Genomic DNA, 20723 nt, shown 5'->3' with positions numbered 1-20723 from the left:
TAAAAAGTTAGTTTGCAATTTCTGCTTTTCTTTGGTTCTTCTCTTTACTTCTTCTGTTTCTCTTTGAAATTTGTGTGATTCACCCCCTTCTTCTGGTATTTAGTGTTAGGCACTTGGCTAAATCCTTTGGTTCATAGGAAAGCACGCTGAAAAATCCTGTTCTATATCTACTGACACCCAAAAGATAACACCAGGCTGTCTTTGAAAGTAACTCTTTATTGTGATTGAGCTGCACTGCCAAACTGGGTGTATGAATGGGAAGGATTCTAGAATGTTTTTAATCTTCAAGGATTCTCATCTAACTCAATAAACTTTATCTTTCAGTACCAAGATAAAGAGGAAGTTGTTTTATGGATGAATACAGTAGGACCCTATCACAATCGCCAAGAAACATACAAATACTTCTCTCTTCCTTTCTGCGTGGGATCAAAAAAAAGCATCAGCCATTACCACGAAACCCTGGGAGAAGCACTTCAAGGAGTTGAATTGGAATTTAGTGGTCTTGACATCAAATTCAAGGGTAAGCACATGAAAGCACACAGTCACTTAAAATCAAGTGAACAAAAACACACAAACCAGTAGAATTAGATTTTGAACTTAAAAGAAGTGAAAGTTAGCTGCTGCTGGCGGCTGGGTATCTTTCACATTGTTTCAGAAGTCCTGCAAGGTTGCCTTCCACTGCTGGCTGTTTGATTTACAAAGTTTCCATCTGTATGACCCTTAAGGAAGGCACTCTCAGCAGATAAATGCTTCTGAAAGAAATGATTTTGTTTTATTGAATAAAAATAAGGTTTCTGCATATGATTAAAAATATGCTTACTGGGATTATTCTGTAATTATCAATTAATTCTTATTTATTTATTTATTTATTTTCTGTGGTGTTGAATACTTGCATGTCCTTTGTGTTTGGAAAGGAGAAGAGGGTGCTCAGCATCTCCCAAGCTCTACTCTAACACTAAGTTACTGTGTCTGTCTGTTTGCTGTCTACTTAAAATATCTTTGATGAATACTTCTATTATAACACTGGTTCTAACTTGTTTTTGCAGATACTTTTATTGGTGTTAGGGACTGAGTCCACTGAATTGCTTTGAACTGTGTACTAGAGTCTTTGCATGTGCTGCAACTAGTAGTTGCAGAGCTTCAGATATAAGATTCATTTTGTTTATATTGAATTTAACATTTGTGTTTAATCCAATTTGGAAATCAATGTTTGTATTGTTATATATATATATATATATATATAGCTATTATTGCATCATTGATTCTTAACTGGGTAGAGAACGTTGTTTCTGTAGTCTACAAAATTTTATCCAAAACTGAACTTCGTGTGATTATGCTTCTCTTATAAATTGAGGAAACTGAATAAATAACTATGATTTCGTTAAAACCATACAATTCTTCAGAAAGTTTCATACCACATAAGTGGTTGCATTTCAGCATTAAAGCAGTTTGGAGTTGAGTCTTTCACTGAAGAAGTGAGCTGTGCCTGTATAAACACCAGAAAACAGTCGTGTTGTTTCTATGCAGGACTTACAGCCTGCTGAAAATTTTAATCAATGTGAGGGAAATAGCTTTCCTGCCAAACAGTGTAGAAAAGGTTCTGAAACAAACTGGTTAAAACAGAGAGGGCAGCTGGCAGCAATTCAACATGAGTGTGAAGATTTAAGCCAAGCTTCTGTTGTCTGAATACACTAAGTATTTATTTTTACAGCCTGTTATGTTTAATTTTTACTCCCTTTGTCACATCTCTGCAAAGAGACTGTGTTATTCCAGAGACAAGCATACGCTTTAGATGATGCACCAGATTGAAAAGGCGTAAATACTGTTACGAATGGGACTCTTTCTCCATCCTGTTTGTAAAACAAAATAAGGTTTATTTCATTATTTTATTTCTGCCTCCCCCCCCCCCCCCCCCAGCTTGTTTTGTGAAAATCAGCCATGATTAATTTTTTCCACTGTCATTATCAACTTTTTGCTAGTGCAGTGAAGGAATAGCACAGCAGGCTGTGCTGGTCCTCACTGCTCAACACTTCTCAGACCTGTTTTCCTTGTGGTCCTGGAGGTAGTAATTTACCTGTCTAGTTTTATGGTAGAAGTGCTGATGTGATGTCAAGAAAAGGAGATGAACTGGCTTAACTACAGCAGCTGGTCGAAATGCTTGGGAAAGTTTCTTCTGCAGAGGTGGAAAAAGCCTCGAGCTTCTGCTATCCCAGAAGTACCTCCCCTAGTCGGACTTAGATTTGTGAAGCTTGTTCTACTTGGCAGAACAGATGAAGTAGAGTGAAGTTTTGATTTATCTTTCACCTCCTCTTTGTAGCCTGTAATTTTACCTTCATCCTTCCAGAATGTTTTCCTTGCCTTTTTGTAAACGCAGTCTCAAATGCTTCTGTAAAATGCTTTGATAATGGAGAATTTAATGTGGTTGTTTCACTGATACTCATTCAACACTTAGAAAAAAAGATACGTAATGCCTGTTTTCTTACACAAGGGTAAGTAGAATTTCAGTGACTGAACCTCCACCTCCTCCGTGCAGAAACTGGTCCCATTCCTATTTGCCTAGGAGAGGTCTTTTGCAGTGAAGACGGGTTTATTCTGGACTAACAAGAATTCAGAAGAGAGAAAGTGCGTTGGTTTTTGTACCTTGTGATTGGTTTGATTTTGATGATGTCCCTATCAGTTTAGTATGTCTGTTGCCTTCTGTGGTTCTTAACAACAGGTAAACCCATTTTCCTTAGGTTTTATTTTCCTTCGAGGTTAGTAATTCCAAGTTCTGATTCACAACTCCTTGAGCTGATGTTTTCACACAGAAAAAGCTCTAGATATTTTTCAGATACTCTTTAAGGTGTAAATTTGAGGCCTGTGCACTTCTGGTATTTTTCCCTTACATTTTGTGTCCTCAGCATCCAGCTGCTGCTGTATTAGGAGGTGGTGTAATAATGAAAGGAAACCTGAATGGGAGTCAGTGCTGTTTTACTCTGTGTAATTTTTTTTTATTCAGCTTTAGGAATAACAAGCATAAATTCACTGTAGTTATTAGTACTAAAGCAGTTGAACTGTCATCCTTTATACATTACAACAGAGATGTAGTGAATTTAACATACTGATCATTGCCATCATAGCAACTTCAGTTAGACAATTGATTTTTGGTGTTGTCATTAACGCAGTAACAATTAGCAAAGGTGAGTGTGAAGAAGAAAGGATTTTGTTTAAACATATTTAAATTTTGTTCTTATTTAGAAGTGATGCTGAATCAGTAAGTGGACTTCTGAATGGGAACTCCTTGCCCAAGTCTTCTTTTCTGTATCATCTCTATGGTGGCTGTTCAGGATGATGCTCAGTGTTGGTCAGATATAAGATTTTGTATGATTTACATGTCTGAATGAAACTTAATTGACCAGACGTTATAGAAAATTTGAGATCTAACATAAGGACGGACACCTCCTGGGTCTTCCTTTGAAACTTTGTTATTCTGTTACTGATATTAGTAAAGCTGTATTGTATAGGGAGCGTATTTTAGCAACTATTACTATACATATGATGCCTATGACTACATAGTAGCAGTCTCTAAGCTTACATTCCTCTTGTAACCATGACTTGGATAAAAAGTATCTCAGAAAGGCAAAGCTTTAGGTCTGGTGAGGCTGATACAGTCTTCAGCTGCCCAAGCAGCTGAATGCTGATCTAAGCTACTTTCATTTAATCATTTCTCACAGCAGACTTAAGCTTAGCAATCTAATCCTGTTCTATAACTAAGTTATATCTTCGGTATTCTCAATGGCTTTGAGCACTTATATCTGCTCCCCTTGCCTTTTCTTCCTGGAGGAATTGTTTTGGCAGGGGGCAGGAGGAACTGTACAGCATAGTATGGCTGAAAGTGAAATGTATGCTATTATAATCACACATCTATATGTTGTAAGAATTAACTAAGGCTCTTTCTAATAATTATATTGGCTTCTGTGTAAGTGCACTGGATTAATTTGTGACATGGCTGATCCATAGCTGATGGTTATATCACTGTGAGGTTTTCTTGGTATTCTGCATACTGGGAGAACAAGCTCTAAAAATGGAGGACAGCTTTTTGGTGTCATGCTGCTGTCAGCATCAGTGCAGTTTCTCCCATTCACATGATACTTCAAAGTCTTTTTTACAGTAGCAGAAGATGGTATGCACCTCCCAGAGGATTAAATGCGGAATGACACACTTCAGTTAGCACAAAAAGCCAATTCCTGGGGTCTCAAAGTGCATGGAGGAACTTGACTTTAGATTATAGTCCAATATTAGATTTATTTTAATTAATAGCTGCAAACTAAGGCTCAGTCTCAACCAGGCGGAATTTCAATACAAAATAGAGCTTTACTTTGAATATCTACTAGAAATGGGTTGCTGTTCTCAGTGGTAACAGAAGGGAAGCAGGAATTTGTTTACATTTGGTTTGTTTTGTACTTCTGGAGAGTGAAAACATTCTCACAGAAGCAGCTGTCTTTTTTTTTTGTCTCTAAATCCATTGCTGTGCAAGTTCTTCTACATGTGAGCCCTTTTACTGCCTTTCACTTGAAAGGAAAATGGAGACATGAACACATGGTTGTTAACTGCATTACTTATGAATTGTAGACTATGCTGAAAAAAAATTTCTGGCTTCAAAGAATGTATTTATTTTATTTCCAAATGCAGCTTCTTTTGCATTCTTTGCGTTGTTCCTACTTCTGTTTCCTGCCTTTTTTTCTTTGCTTCTGTTTCTTCTTGGAAATTGCTCAGAACTTTACAATACTTTAGTTTTTAATGACAAGTTTTCCTAGTGCTGACAGGGACAGTCAATGAGCCTGAAGATACTAAAGAGAAGAGTTAAGGTCTTATATGGTTTTGTGCATTTCTTAATAATTTCACATCTCTTGTTAAAGTGAAAGCATTCTCAGTATCTGTCCAAGTAATGCTACTGCCAACAAAAGGATTTTGATCTTGTGCGAATAAAATAGCATAAAGATACCTTGAAACCATTCCTTGTTCAGTCAGTGGGAAGCTTCTTTATTTGGAAGGGTAGGATTATGTGAACAATTGTGTAATTGCTTTAACAGTTCTGTTTTAAATGTCCTTCTCTGTTACGTACTTAACTGCAGCCAAAGATTCCAGCAGTGCCTGTTCCTCAGTCTGCTTAGCCATGTTTCTTTTGAGCCAGCTCTTAGTAGTGCTTTAATTTTTGTTTTTATTTTTTTGCAGACGATGTAATGCAGACTACCTATTGTGAAATTGACTTGGACAAAGGAAGAAGAGAAGCCTTTGTGTATGCTATCAAAAATCACTATTGGTACCAGATGTATATTGATGACTTGCCAATATGGGGTGAGTAATGCGTTGCATTAACAAATAGGTTACAGCTACAGGATTGCAGCCCACAGTGTTAGTGGGTTTCCTGGAGTCATCAATGGCTAAGCTTCCTTAGAAGAATTTCACAAGCTTGTAGAATTTATGTAACCAAGTAGTACAAGTAAGTAGAAGGATCATTGCTTCGAAAGAAGAGTTGGGGGACCAGTACTAATGAATTACACAAACAGTGGAAACCAGCTTTGTTTCTGAAGTATCTCTTTGATATTACTAAGTTGCTACGGTGGAAGTCATCTTTTAAATATTAAAGTAAATGGTATTTGGGTTGGAGGTGATGTTCATATCTTTTTAACTCTTCAGTTTTGTCCCTCCCTTGTATCTCAGTCACATTTCTAGTAATGAAGTACTTTTCATGTTTGTCCTTGAATTTTACAGTGATGGCAGTAAACCAAAATGAAAGTAGTGTTTCAGATTCTTCACAGTTTTCTGCCCTGGTAGGGCTTACTAATGTTAGTCAGTGTGACGTATGCACCATCATTTAAATATGAAATGATCCCTAGGAAATCCTCAGTGTATCCATATTCTACTTCACTGAAGTCCAGGTATAAAAATACCCTTCATTAACTGTTAAATAAATGTAGTGACTTCAAATGGCTGTTTGAAGGCTTCGGAAGACTTGCACTTTATTTTCTGGCCTGAGAAGAGCAACCAGCTTTTCCTAAGCACATTCAGATACAGTGATTCAGTTTTCTATTTTCGCCTGTGTTGCTATCTTTCACTGGTGAGACTAGAAATAACTGTTTTCTGCCATCTCCCAAAGTATATGGGGCTCTGTATGAGCTGACTCCTTCAAGTATTGATGGATCAGAATGTCGTTTACATGGCACGGAGGTTGGCATTCTCATTATTTTGCTAATACCATGGGAACAGGTGGTACTCCAGGTGTTAGGCTGCATGGCATAGGCACGAACTGGGGCTTGTTTTGCATGTGTGGCATATGCAAGGCAATGCTGACAGATGAGCCTGAGTAAAATTACAGCAGGAAAAATACCTCCTTAAAAGTTAAAAAGCACATTAGTGCCGTTCCTTCACACACCTGCTTCTTTGTGAGAACGTTTTTCATGTCCTTCACCTGTTTGCTCTCTCACCCTCCTCACCTTTGTATATCCTTGTGAGAGAGAGATCCTTGAGAGCAAGAAGTGTGCTGAGGGGTCAACTAACGAGAGCACAATGAAAGCAGGGTTTTGTAAGGGAAGATAATTGAGTGGAGAGGAAGACCAAACAAGGTGATGGGAAGATACGGAGGTCAAAGGCAAAGTTGTGTTCATACATTTTAAAAAAATCTGTATTCGGGTAGTTCTTTATCTGGCAAGAAGTACACGTAGAATGAGAGGAACTGCTACTTCATGTTTCTCATGCGGCATTTGTAGCTGACTGCTGTGGTGTTATGAAACCGTTGCAAAACGCTTCTTGTAGATAACTGTGATTGAAGGTATAGTCCAGGTATTGCATTTGAGAAGCAAAACATAGGGTCTGCTGTGTTCTCTTTGCTAAAGCAATATTGCTTTTTACCTGCCAAAACTTTAAAAATCTGTATTTTTGAATGTAATTGTATAATATTTGAAAAGCAAACTGAGATGCTTACACTTGTTTCCTGTGCAGGCATTGTCGGAGAAGCAGATGAAAATGGGGAAGATTATTACCTTTGGACTTATAAAAAACTTGAAATTGGTTACAATGCAAACAGAATTGTGGATGTCAATCTGACCAGTGAAGGAAAGGTGAAACTGGTACCAAATACAAAAATCCAGATGTCGTATTCCGTAAGTACTCCAGTGATGCATGTTTAAGAAGAAAACTTCGCATGGTATAAGAGCTCAAAGATAGTTACTCGTATATCTCTGTATCAGTGTAAAATTATATTGGGGAAGATATCAAATTCCATTATTTTTTTCATTTCTGAAAAACCTTGATAGGTTTAATGGCAGTAAATGGAAAATGAAGGTTTATGAAATACTTAAAACATACCAGAGCTTGTGTAATCTGCCAAAAAGTGTTTTGTTAGGAAAGGAAGGTGTTGTCCCCAAAGACATGGAGACTAGATCTTCTGAGGACCCCCAAGCAGCTGTATATTCCCTTGATGCTTGGGGCAGTGACTCGCATGTCACAGATTAGAGCTGGATTGTGAACTCAGAGCAAAACCCTCTTTGTAGGCAGTTACTATTAATGCTTTTTTATTTTTCCAGTTACAGTAGAATTGTCTTATTTATATAGTCTCTCAAGGTTTCCTCTGAAGCTTTCTGCTTTTCCCTTGAATTGCTATGATGAAAGGTAATGAATAAAGCATAAAAGACTCTGGTCTTGCTTTTGCTGAAACCTGTATTCATATTGAAGAAAATCTCTGAAGTCAATAATTTAAAACATGTGGTTTGGTTTCTTTGTGGTTATAGCTGAATGCATTATAATAAGATTCTCAGTTGTAAACTTTTCTCTTTAGGTGAAGTGGAAGAAGTCAGATGTGAAATTTGAAGACCGATTTGACAAGTACCTTGACCCATCTTTCTTTCAGCACAGAGTATGTACTGTACTAAGACAACCTTCTGAAATACTCCTCTGAAATGTGTCTGATAGTTCAGAAGGTGTAATGGGAATTTTAACAGCTGCCCCCATTCCTGTTCTTAAGAGAAAATATAATGGGGCTGTTTTGAAGCAATCAGTATTAAACTTACCTCTGCTTGCATTTGTTCCCTCAGCATCTTATCTGTGTTATGTTTTAAAAACTGGATTCTAATTTTAGGTTCATAAGTTGTCCTTCCCTTTGAAGCAGAGGTACCATCACACGTTGTGTTGTTCAGCTTCCTGAAATGGTCCATCTCTGTTCTGTTCTGAATGTCAGGCCAAAAGGCAGCATGCAGTTGTTAGAAACTGTACTTGTTTTTGTTGTTTTTTAGACTCAAATGTGAGCTCCAACAGTCACATCCAGTCATAAAGTGAATGTTGGGACTGTATCTAAATATAATTTTCTACAAGTACTTTGAATTCAAACTCTTTGAAACACTGGCCATCTGATAGCCAACAAAAAGCTTAATTATGTTGGATATCCTTAATTCAATATTTTTGTGTGGTAAACTTTTTGCAAATCAGAAAATTAACTCAAATGAAATAACTTTCTGGCATTTAAATTGCAATATAGGAAGCAGTTTAGAAGCTTTCTGCATAGAAGCCAGTTGATCTGGCATAAAGCTACTGGCCAGTGGAAGGTCATTTAACTAAACTAAACTGAAAAATCATCAAGTTATTTCCACTGTTTGTTGTTCCTTGTGTCTTTGATGTGGCCTGTGGATCTGGGTCTGTGAGGTTTTCTTCTTGTTCAGCGACACTTCAAGAAACATTTCTCTCTATTGGGTCTTATGAAATTTAATTCTTGTTAGGCTGCTGTAACAATGCAGGCTGAAGCCTACTGGTACTGCAGTATTAATTGTGAGGTGCTGGGGGCAACAAGGCAGCTCTAGGTCTGCAGGTTTTAAGTGACAGTTCTGTCACTTAAATAGGATGGCTCCAGTCTTCTTAAGTGCTTCAGTAAACGTCCGTGTGACGGTTTGAAGTGAGCAGCAAATACCAGGGCAGTTCAGGTGAATACATTCGCATGCTGAGAAGCAGTCTTGGTCTAGAGACAAAACTGTGCAACTCCACTGCTTGCCAGTCAAGTAACTGCACTTGCTCATGTGTACGCTTCTTGACTGAAGTAAATGCAAAGCAAAAAGATGATACCAGTTGTGATGGTTTAAGCCTGTCATTGCAGTTTCCTTTAGGGTAGCATACTGAGCAGTGCTTCTTTCTGAAACTAGAAGATTCGCATTCTGTTTGAGCTTAGTAAGAAAACAATAAGTGTGCTTGTTAGAGGCAGAATAATTCTGCTGCATGTTTTGGTCCTGTGCAGTGCAATTGTCTGTTCCATTTTTATTTTTTTTTTTTTTCTGTGACCTGTGAACATATACTTTGCCAGAGGTATAAATTAAGGAGATGTAAACCTCCTTAGTAAGGCAGCAGTACATTGTGCCTTTACTTTCCCCAGGGGAGCATGCATGGAGTTGTTCAGACTTTGCTGTTGCTTGAGTAATTTGTGATAACTTGGTCACAAGGAAGTTCAGCTGTTGAAAAGCTTTGTGTAGTGCTTCAGAAGCCAGTTTTCGTGAGACTTTCCACAAATGTAGAATTGTACACAGTGTGGGCTTATTGTTGCTTAGCTAACACTGACAGGTTGTCTCGCCAAGCAGTAATTTATCTGTATAGAAACAGATTTCAAACACATTTACGATTCTTCATCTTCAGGGTGTGTTTTCTTTTTGTAGATTCACTGGTTTTCAATTTTCAATTCTTTCATGATGGTGATCTTTCTGGTTGGCCTCGTGTCTATGATATTAATGAGAACTTTGCGAAAAGATTATGCAAGATACAGCAAGGAGGAAGAAATGGACGATATGGTAAGAGCTGCATTAGCAATTTTATTTAAGGCTTAACAGTTTCCCTTCATGCTTTTACTGAGTTAGCTGCAATTGGACAGCTTTCTTCAGTTGTCAGAAAACTCCCTGTGGGTGTTTTGAAAGTGTTACTGGTTTTGTTTACAACATGCTTCTAGGTTGCAACCCAGAATGTGTTGTTGTTGTGATAGCATTTGTATCCCCTTCTAGATTAAATGAGATTTACTCTGAGTACATAACAGAAGCCTGCATGTGCTTCACTTCAGAGGATTTTAGAGGCAGGAAGGAAATCTAACATCTTGATTGCAGGATGCAATAGTATTTTTTGTCATCTTAATAAACATCTGAAAGGTAAATTTCTCTCTTGAATGCATCAGATCTAGGGGAAAAGTAATACGCTCACAGTTAATTTACCAAATTCAGTCTTTAATTTGTGTCTAGCTTGTGTGTTTGTCTAATTATGGTAATGTTTAATAATGATGAATGGATTTAATTTTTTTTTTTGTTATCATTCCTAGGACAGAGATCTAGGTGATGAGTATGGATGGAAGCAGGTCCATGGAGATGTTTTTAGACCATCCAGTCATCCTCTCATATTCTCATCACTTATTGGCTCTGGGTGTCAGATTTTTGCTGTGTCTCTTATAGTCATTGTTGTTGCAATGATAGAAGATCTATACACAGAGTAAGTATAGTTGTGCAGTGCCTTTCACATATAAAGCTTAAATGAACAAAATAGTTAAAGAAGTGATTCTTCTGACTGGCTTGGGAGGAAAAATAAAGTGTTCCAGAGTCTATAAGAAATAATCAGCAGTAGTGTTTTGGAGGAATCTTGGATTTTAGTGAAAGTTTTCATGCAATCTGTTTGTGTGACTTGTTTGTCTTTAACTTCATGAATTCTTGCTTTTTTACATGGTACATTGTGGAACTATGTTCTCTTGTGGTACTGCTGATAGATTGCTTGGGAAATAAGTGCTTGAAGGTGCATGTCTCACTCCTGCTTTTATCTTGAGTGACAAAGTATTACTGTATTATACCTCTTATTTCTCTCTGTCCTGTAAAGATTAAATTATGAGTTTACTGTGTTGTGAATAATCCTATTTTCTGCTGGCAGTGCATTAAGTCAATCTAATCACAAGTCTCAGGTTTGGGAATTGACTCTCTTCCAGTTTTTCAGATGACTGATGCCACTCAGCAGGTGTTGCATGCAGAACCTACAGTAGTAGGTGGTCTCTGGTCCTGCCTGACTGGGGAGAACTGTTTAAGTTCTCCAGTTCCAATTTAAGCTACCAGTTTTGGTTCACCTAGTTCTTTTCCTTGCTTTTCAGTCTGCTTGAGTTCTATCGCTGTTCTGGATTGTATTCCTCGGTTTCTGTAGTGATTGTGTTTTGAATAATGAAGAAAACTGTATCTCTTTGTGTTCTATTTTCCCTTATCTATCACCTGTCCCCATCGGTTTTAAAAAGTTGTAGTACTCCTGATGCACCACTAGAGAGAACTCTTGTTACTGAAGTTCACTGCTTTTTAATAGCATGTTTGAAAACCTACACTGTGGTCAGTATCTTGGTGTATTTTAGTTTTTCGTATGATGCCATTCCCCTTTGTGCCTCCTTGTCTGTATTTCTTTGAACACTTTTCCACGTTGGTAATTACACAACGTGTTCACACTTTAAGAGAGATAATGAAGCAGTTTCTGAATGTTTGTGCACTGTAGTGAATCTATAAGTTGGTAATAGCAACTTTAAAATGCAAGAGAACAGTAATTAAAAAATATGTATGTATGTGCACTTAGCCTTTTATTGCAACAGGTCTTTAATTACTTTAAGTGAATTGTGGGTGTGTAACTGACAGCTTGACCAAACCTTGGCCAGAACATTCATATGTTGAAGGAAATAGCAGTGCAATTTCAAAAATGCCATAAGCCAGCAATATGGGAATGATTGCCTGTCAGTGTTCTTCAGATCTGTTAAAACTCTTAAAGCCACACACCTGATGCCATCTAAAAGCTTCTTGGTGAAACCGGATCATGCCAGCTATTCATTTAATAATAGTGATGTGTGTTTTGGGTGACTTTGCTGTTAGAGTATTTGAAACACATTCAAAGAATAAGAAATGTAGAGATTTTACTTTCAGATGAGCATCTGCTGATCACTTTACAGCTAACTTAGATTTACGTGCATCACATCAAACTTCATGGTCTCGTGGGGTTTTGCACGATTTTTTTAGCTGGCTTATTTTAGAACAACTGTTAAAACTGGTTTCTGTCCAGCTTTCTAAATAGAAAATATAAATATTAGCTTTCTAAAATAGAAATCTTAATTATTAACAAGCAAATGTTAGTGTACTTCTCTTTTAATGTGTGTGTGACTGGCAGCTACATTTGCTTTGTTCAGTTGTTCCAGTGATGGAAGCTGGTTGTATTAAAGATGACTTCTTTGATGAAGGCAGGCATCCAGCAATTGTTCAACAGAAGGCACATTACCAATAGTGTAGAGTCTCTCAGAGCAACTAACTGGGAGCTAATAAAGCAAACTGGCTGAACTCTCTGCTGCTTCTTGCAGCCAGAGTGGCAGAGGGACATGGAGAAACATCTTTCTTCATGAATAATTTGCAGCTTGCTATTTTTAAATATCATTTAAAAAATGCGTGCTGGGATGACTTTTACAATTTAAAATTATTAGCTTTGCATGTAAAGTTTCACAAAGTATGCCAAGATGAATCCTTCAATGTTTAAAGAGGCGATAATTTAGAAATGAGCAAACTCTTCTGATTTGGCCCTACTCTGTGCTGATTGTGGCTCCACTATAGTTTCTAAATCCAATTTTCTGATTTTCTCTAACATGAACACTTTTGATCTTAAAAGTTATTTCCTGAGGGACTGCAGAAACATTGTTCAGAATCATAATCCATTTTTTTTTTTTAATACTGACTTTTATGTTATGCAAAGAGTAACTTTTATCTGTGGTAGTTGAATCTTACATTTAGTGTATGTCAGTTAAATATCACATTCCTTAATAGAAATCCAAATGCCACAGTATTTTGGGCACAGATGAGATTTTGTACTTGATTCTACTGAAAATAAGTGCACAGTAGGATAGAGTTTTGTATGCTGGACCCATGTTTCCCAGATTGAGTTATAATTGGCCAGAAACTTCAAATACAGATAGTTCTCATTTGTATGTAGATTTTACTTACATTTGCACATTTTACTATAATCTTTTCTCTAATGCTGTTTGCTTTTCTGTTTCATTTACACAACCACTTCTTGTAGGAGAGGATCAATGCTTAGTACAGCTATATTTGTTTATGCTGCAACATCCCCAGTGAATGGATATTTTGGAGGAAGCCTTTATGCTAGACAAGGAGGTAAATTGTTTTCGTGTTTCAACATTTTCATTACAGTGTTTTATGGAGTGTTATTTTCAGTGACATAGAAATATCCTCACAGGGTAACATCATTCAGTTGGAATCCATTAAGACAGTAAAGTTTCATATTATTTCTTTATTCCATATTAGCTCTGTTTTTTGTGTAAAAATGGCAAAACTATGATTAATTTAAAGACAATAAGTATGGTTCTACTGTCTTCATTCCTTACTCTGCAGTAAGAAAGTAATCAATATCTGTTATCTTATACAGTGCTTTAGGAAAAATATAGGAAAAATAGTTCTGGGGAGATTGATAGTATTCAGTCTTAACTGCATTGAAATTCGTTATGAGTTTGGAGGTTAAGCATCTCTGTATGTGTGGCCTACATGTCAACCTAGTGATTTCTAGAATAGCAGGTCTAGGTAAATCAGTTACTGATCTAAAATAGTGTTCCAAACTCCGTGGTTCAGCCAGATTTGCATTTTATTTCCAGTTCAAATGCAGTAGACTTTGAAATGCTATCGTATTGGCTCATTGTGAAAATGCAAATGATGGTCTTGAAAAATGCATGTGGTTCTTCTAACTGCTTTACATTTAGTGCACACTATAGAACCATGAATGTTGTATATACTTTAAATATATACATTATCTAAGAGTTTAGGAAGTGAGTATTTACAGTGAAAATTATTAAGGTGTTGTCTAAGAGGAGGTTTGTTTTGAAGCTCCTATGGGAGCTATAGACAGTAATATCTGCTAGCAAATGATCTTCCCCTTACATGTTGTGTTTAGAAATCCTTTTCCTTCTGACTTTTCTGCTACCCTGGAGAGATCTGGGTTCTATTTTGTTGTATGTTTTGCTTTACACCCAAGTTAGCTAGTTGTTTATTGCATCCTGAATGCATGAATTCAGCTTAGTTGTGTTGAGACAGCCTAGAGCAGGTTCTGACTGAAGGTAGCTGTACTGCTTAGCTGGCCCCAGAGCAGAGTTCTCAAGCAGTGTAGCCCTAACCCCAGGATGCGTGCAGGCTTTGCAGCAGAACCTGCTCTAGCATCTCTGTCACTACCCACCTGTAGCCTAGGTATGTGCTCATGTTTCACACCACAGTTTCTTTTGCTATCTTTGTCAATGCATGCTGTTCTTCAGCCAGAATGTGCTCATACCACACCTGTTTTTCTTTTCATGTGGCCTAGTAAATTGATTAGTGTAACTTTGTCATAGAAATTTCCAGAAGCCAAAGAAAGGTGGTAGTCAGCTCTTGTATTGTTTATTGTGACTTATCTCTTCCATCTTTATTGGGGAGAAGAAATCAAACATCTACGTTCTGGAGAGCTTTCTGGTATTTTGTGAGAACTTTCTAAACCAATTCCATTGGAATGTTCCTTCTTACAGGAAGGCGGTGGATAAAACAGATGTTCATTGGAGCTTTCCTTATTCCGGCAATGGTGTGTGGAACTGCCTTCTTCATTAACTTCATTGCCATCTATTACCATGCTTCAAGAGCTATCCCATTTGGAACCATGGTGAGTCATTTTAGTGGAGAATTTAAAAAGCACCGTAGATGTGGGAAAACTACCTTTTAATCAAAATAGGGTTGTGAGTAATGGTTTCAGCTTTTTAATTACAAATTTAATCTGGGAAGGTTTTAATGTGCTTCAAGTATAATTTCCTTTAATCATAACAGGAGCTGATTTACATCAGCAGGCCTCTCTCTGTTTAAAACATCCCTTCTGTTTTGTGCTCGATCTTCATTCTGTGATAATCTTGTACAACGCGGGAAGTCAGCAACTTGAATGTTCAACTGGATGACAAATGCAAACTGTTTATAAACTTATAAAATTATAAACTTATAATCCAAGAGGAATCCAAGTGGAAACCACTTCCAAATTATTGGAGTCAAGCAGGAAAAGAAGTTAAAAAAAAAAAAAAAGTTCTAAGGAGATCTGGGTTTAAGAACTGTTTTTACTTTCTGAATAGGTATTCAGTGTCCAGTTATGGTCTTGTGACTGTGTGGTAACCGTGTCACTTAGAGAACAATGCTTGTTGGATTACTTTAGTATTTAATCAGTGTAACTTTTCTTGTTTCTCATGGATTTTGTGAGGTTTTTTTTTTGCGTGCTATTGTTGGCCCTTTCAAGTAACCTGAAATAACCCTGCGAGTACAAAATAGGAAATAATAACTTGGCACTTGAGCAGAATTTCTGTTTGAACTTAGGAGGGGTGTTATTTCAGAGTTGAACTTTTTAAAGTTGTACTACCAAATAACTTTTTATAATGTTATGCAGCAGCCCTTTCAGAAATACTGAAGGAGGATTTGTTATCTTTGCAGGATATGTAGCAAATGATAATATGTAGCCTTTGTTAGAGCTCCCTTCTTTTTGCATCAGAGTGATTTCAGTAGCTGTGGATTTCTTCTTAGTTTGTCTACCACAAAATACAGCTTAATAACACAATTTTTATCTTATAAATTCTAATAATAGAGATATAATCAAATTCAATATATGACTGAAAATATTTCTGAAGAACACATTGTTAAATAATGAATGTGGTAGGAAATCATAAATGGTAATTAAAATGAGACAATTCTCAGTTCCAGGGAAAGGCTTTCAATAACTTTTTCTCAATAGAATAGTAATTACTTTCCATGTTTGTGCTGATTATGGTTCTTTATTAGGAGTATTCGCAATGTCCACCAAATTACCAACTCTATGCATTGATTAGTTGTTATAAAACTAGGTACAAAGTCAAGTTAAACATATTTATAAAGCGTTCATTTAATTTCTCTGGTTTTCTTCTTGAAGGAAGTAGACTAAAATTTTCTTTGATAATGTGTGTATTAATCAGCCTGAGCCCCAGAAGGATACTGTAATGTTTTTTCTTTCCTAAGCTTGCGGTCATGTACAGTATGGTCAGAAAGGTTTATAACGTTGATCTCTGACATGTGCAAAGGGGATGTGTTTTACTGCTGAGCAAGCATTTACGACATCAGAGTTCTCACTTCGTATTCCCATTTGGAACTCAGAAATGCTGAGGAAAGGGAATTCCACCTGCACTGAAGTTTGTTTTGTAGATCTGTTCAGCTGATGTGTATTTTAAGATCATGGAAATGTGGACGTGCAAAAGCAAATGGGAATATTAATCTTCAGGGGTGACTTAATCAGGGATGTTAGGGCTCTTTATACATAGTGATTTTAACAGTCTCAAGGTTTTATGAGCGCGTTTGAATCGTTATGACTAGTAATAAAACTTCAGTGGAGTTAGGGGACTTTTAGTAGGAGCAGGATATGAATTGGAAACTTCATCAGAATCATCAACGCTCTAATGAATTCAAATTAACTAATAGAGCTGGTTGTGAAAGGCCATGAAAACTGTTCAAAATTACTGTGTTATGCCATGGTCTGAGGTCCCTGGGAAGCTCTCTTAGGTATATGGATAAGATACCTTTGCATCTTGTCACCTTTGTTTTTAATGTAGAGGATTTTCCATAATTCTCTAATGTAAATTTGCTGCTGGTTCTGTTTTGTGGAATTAAAATAAATCAGCTGTATACACTAGAACTCAAAAATGATTTATCTGCCCTGGGATATCTTGAAGCTACCCTTCTTGATTTAAAAATTCTGGCAAAAATTAACTACTTTTTCTTCAGCACTGTTGAAGTCGAAAAATCTGAAGCTGAATTGCTGAAAAGAATCTCTGGGCTAAAAGGTTGCTAAGAGACTGTGCTTTAATATGACATCCTGTGATTTGCCCTGTTTCACATTGCTACTTGCAAGTGAACCACAAGGGTCACTTCTCTGCATCTTAATTCCTTCATCCGGGAAGATTTTTTTCTGTTAATTCTAGGCAAGGGCAGCTGATGCTGTCAAAACCAAGAGAAGTAAGTTGATGCACGGTTTCTGCATCTTTGATCTACCTCCTATCTGCTTCTCTGCATTTTGTGTTTAAGTACTCAGAATAATCAATCCCTCCAGGACCATCGTACACCTTGCTGTCGTTTTAGTAGGTTCTGAACTTCAAAGCTTTGTCCACCTTGAATATCTTTTTCCTGATGTCTGAGATTGAAGATGGACAGCTATTTTCTGCAATGTTTCTTCAGTCTTGGGACTCCGCCTTTAGCCCTTTTGGATGTTCATGCCAGCTGTACTAGGGCAAACTTTGTGCAGTACTTGAGCCTGAGCAAAGGCTTAACTTCTTCTCTGGGACATCCTTCAGTTGCCCTTCCCTTCAAAATACAATTAAAAATGTGGCAGATTTTACTCAAATATGAGAGCTTTTTAAAACCTGGTGGTTTAAAGCTTTCAGCACCATTAACATTTCAAGTAGATGTTAAAGTCTGTTTTTTCTTTTATCTCTTCACCTTTATATGAGCTCCTTGGGTGACGTTCTATTCTTTGTTCTTTTGGAGCCCAAAATAGTATTCAGTTTGTGTTTGTTTGTAGAATCTCATTACTCTTGAATGTGGAATTCTTCTGAAGCTGTTGTAAACCTTAGCTGAGCTCCCATTGAGTTTTGGGTCTTTCCAGTGTATTAATCATTCTATTTTGTTGTGTTTGAAATATAAATAGAAAATAGAGCATAGAGCAACTAAAAATAATTTTAAGTAATAGCAAGTGAAGTGAACTCTCTTTATTTTTTGAAGGAGTATGATGGTAGTTCTATGCAAAAATTACTAATTAATGCTGAATTTCTACAGAGTATACCATTGTAGAACGTCCTTAATTCTGACATTTCACAAGCTGTGACTGCTTACCTTGTTCTGCATGTAATACATAATTTAAAGGTTCCTGTTAAGACTAGTGTGACTAATGTAATATTCTGACTGCAGAATCCAAGCAGCTTGAACTATTTAGGTTGTACCTTATTTTGTTTTGTTTGGACAAGTAGATTCCTGTATGGCTAACATTTCTAGTGTGCATTTTTAATGATTTAATTATATTAGGTTATTTACAAAGCACTTGTCTTGGGATCAAGAAACTGCTGTTTGCATCCTTTATTCTTGAAACTGGAAAGAAGTATTTTCTTTGACAGATAGCTTAATCCAGGCTACAGCCATCCCTGACTATAAGGTGAAATATGTGTTGGTTGCCACCGAAAGAGGTGATTTTCATTCACTGAGCCAGATCAGGAAATGAACCGGCTGAAACAGACCTGCCTAAAAAAAAAAGGAAAAAAATCTAGTTATATGTGTTCAGCAGATTGCTCCCTTACATTGCTTGAAAGTGATTGTGGAGTCTGTGGTCAAAAACAGCATTTATGTTGAAATGGACACAGCTTAATGCTTCTGGCTAAATTTTTTAACAATTCTATTTATTACTCAAAGTAACATCCTAGATTAGCAATTCAGTTGTTATAAAATTAAAAACAATTAATTTTGAAGCCTTCTTTTCTTGCTGCTTGTGATGTTTTGGCCAGTTCCGTGTAGAAGACTTTCACTGTACAGATTCATTACCTCTTACACAGGGGGAGGGGTTCATGCTGTCTAAGGGTGCAGTTTTGGTAGGTGACAGGAAAGATCAAGCTGCTGCCTTGACAGTTAATTTTTATTGCTTTTCTCCCTCGTGCATTAAGCAGTCAAGGCACCACAGCTTGCCAGTTGCTGTTAAATATTAGATATGCCCATAAAAATTTTAATTATCACCTTCGAATGAAGTTTAATCTACAGTTGTCAGAAAATATGAAACACATGGCACTCAAACGTAAATTATTTCCCTCTCAACAATGTTTCCTTTCAAATAAGGAGAAGCGAATTCTGTGCCTTCAGTCAAGGGCAGTAAATATTCTTTCCCCCTTAAAACAAACAAAGAAAACGTGTGGTGTAGAAACAACACAAGCTTGGTGAGGTTGATGGGTTCTCCTGTGACAGCTACAATCTCTGTACTAAATCACATACTCAGGTGTGAAGAAGATATGTAACAAAAGTGCAGTAGCTGAAATAAGTATGTTATAATGCAATGCCTTGTTAGAAAAACTCGTGTAATTCACTTGCATTTATTTGAATTTTGGAGAGAGTGTGCTTGTTTTCAGTTTTAGTAGATTTACTGTTCACGTAATTGTGTTTCTGAAGTGATGGTGAACAAGGCTGAATGAGTCTCTTAAAAGACTCATTAAGATGTAATTCTTGCATCTCTACCTGTTGCACAACTACTGTTATTGCTTCGTACTAAAATTGCTGTTCCCTCTGGAGCTTCTGTGAGAAAGCAGGGCAACCTCCATTGATCCTGGCTTCATTCCCTCTTACTGTTCGTGATGAGATGGAGGCCAGTAAGGGCCGGAGCTGCTTTTACTATTATAATCTATTGTAATTTCATTGTTTGAAACCTTCAAGGCAGAAATCCTTCCCTCTTAAACTGTCTTTTTCTTTCTTTTTTTTTTTCCATTCAAGAACTGGTTTACCCCCAGACGGACTGTTTCAGGTTTGGTTTTAAATGCTCTGGGTTTAGGAATTGCCTAGCCTGTATTGTAACTACCATGGTAATTTGTAGCAATAGGCAGTACGTGTTCCTTTTGGGAGGAGGCAATGTTTTAACCTCAGATCTGAAATAAATAGGATGTCAGAGGCTAAAAAAAGCTAGTTATTTCTGGTCATTTGTCATGTCCAAAGAATGTCAAGAATGAAGAAAGTAATTTTCAGCTAGCATCAGTCTATGCAGGTAGGCTACCTTGAGGTCAGGCAGTGAAGTGAAAGCAAGGGAGAAGGTGCTATTGAGATCAGTGGTGTGTGCTGATTGTAAACAACACTGGTTTTGCTGATCAGTCTTCTGAACAGCAGGTTGCTGTCACCAGAGCACTGTTGTTTGAGGTGACTGAATATTCACATCTTTATCAGCTAGTGCAGCATGTCAGAGGCAGGTGGAAGCAGGAGACATTGCTAAGCCTGCACTCTGATCTCCCCTTGCTCATTTCGTTTGCCTGCCCTTGTATTGCAACATTATCTCAGGTAATTTTTAGAATTCTTAGTGGCTCCAGGAAAAAAAAAAGCACTCTAAATCCAGGTGTTCTCAGAACATAGTATAGCATTAAGACAAGTGGTGTGTTGTACTACTCACTGGATTTCAGCAAAGATTCTGGCTGCTCAGTCTGAAATCTGTTCATTTTTCAACCAAATAGAACAGAATATATTACAACATTGTTGGTCGTGTTTTGGCTGATATGATAACAAAACCACAAGCACTCAGATTTTCTGATGGATGCCAATTACAGATGTACTGAGAACAGGTTGGCAGTACTTATTGAAGCCATTATTTAAGGGGAACATTGGTCTGTCTTAGCTTGTTTTATGCAGATAATCATTTCTAGATTTCAGACTTATCAGTGGGCCTGTCTCCCAAAAAACACAACAGCCGTGCCCAGCAGCAACAAGTTGGGCCTGTTCCTTGCTCACATGATCCGAAGCCGTTCAGCTCTGTGGTGGTATCACTAGAGTGCGAAGATGCTGGATGCCTTTCTTCATCTCTTGAGTTCACCAGCTCAGTGGGCAGACCTTGGTTCATTCTCTGAGGCTGTATTCCTTCCATGCAGATTTTCTGTAGTAGATGGAAAATCACAAGCTTACACCTTT

The 20723-nt window shown here is 37.2% G+C and overlaps 1 protein-coding gene across 1 annotated transcript in view; it reads left to right on the top strand.

Annotated features, from left to right (window-relative positions):
* Positions 1-20723, top strand: part of LOC107315840 (transmembrane 9 superfamily member 3-like) — a 39279-nt gene that overhangs the window by 7478 nt on the left and 11078 nt on the right. Inside the window, 8 exon segments of the mRNA XM_015866646.2 lie at positions 325-520; positions 5215-5337; positions 6982-7142; positions 7817-7894; positions 9672-9803; positions 10319-10485; positions 13072-13166; positions 14558-14688. Of these exon segments, the coding sequence (XP_015722132.2) occupies positions 325-520; positions 5215-5337; positions 6982-7142; positions 7817-7894; positions 9672-9803; positions 10319-10485; positions 13072-13166; positions 14558-14688 (1083 nt within the window).

This window comes from Coturnix japonica, chromosome 6 (genome assembly GCF_001577835.2).
Source record: "Coturnix japonica isolate 7356 chromosome 6, Coturnix japonica 2.1, whole genome shotgun sequence".
NCBI lineage: Eukaryota > Metazoa > Chordata > Aves > Galliformes > Phasianidae > Coturnix > Coturnix japonica.
The sequence above is the reverse complement of the archived record's forward strand: the minus strand, read 5'-3'. Positions and strand labels throughout refer to the sequence as shown.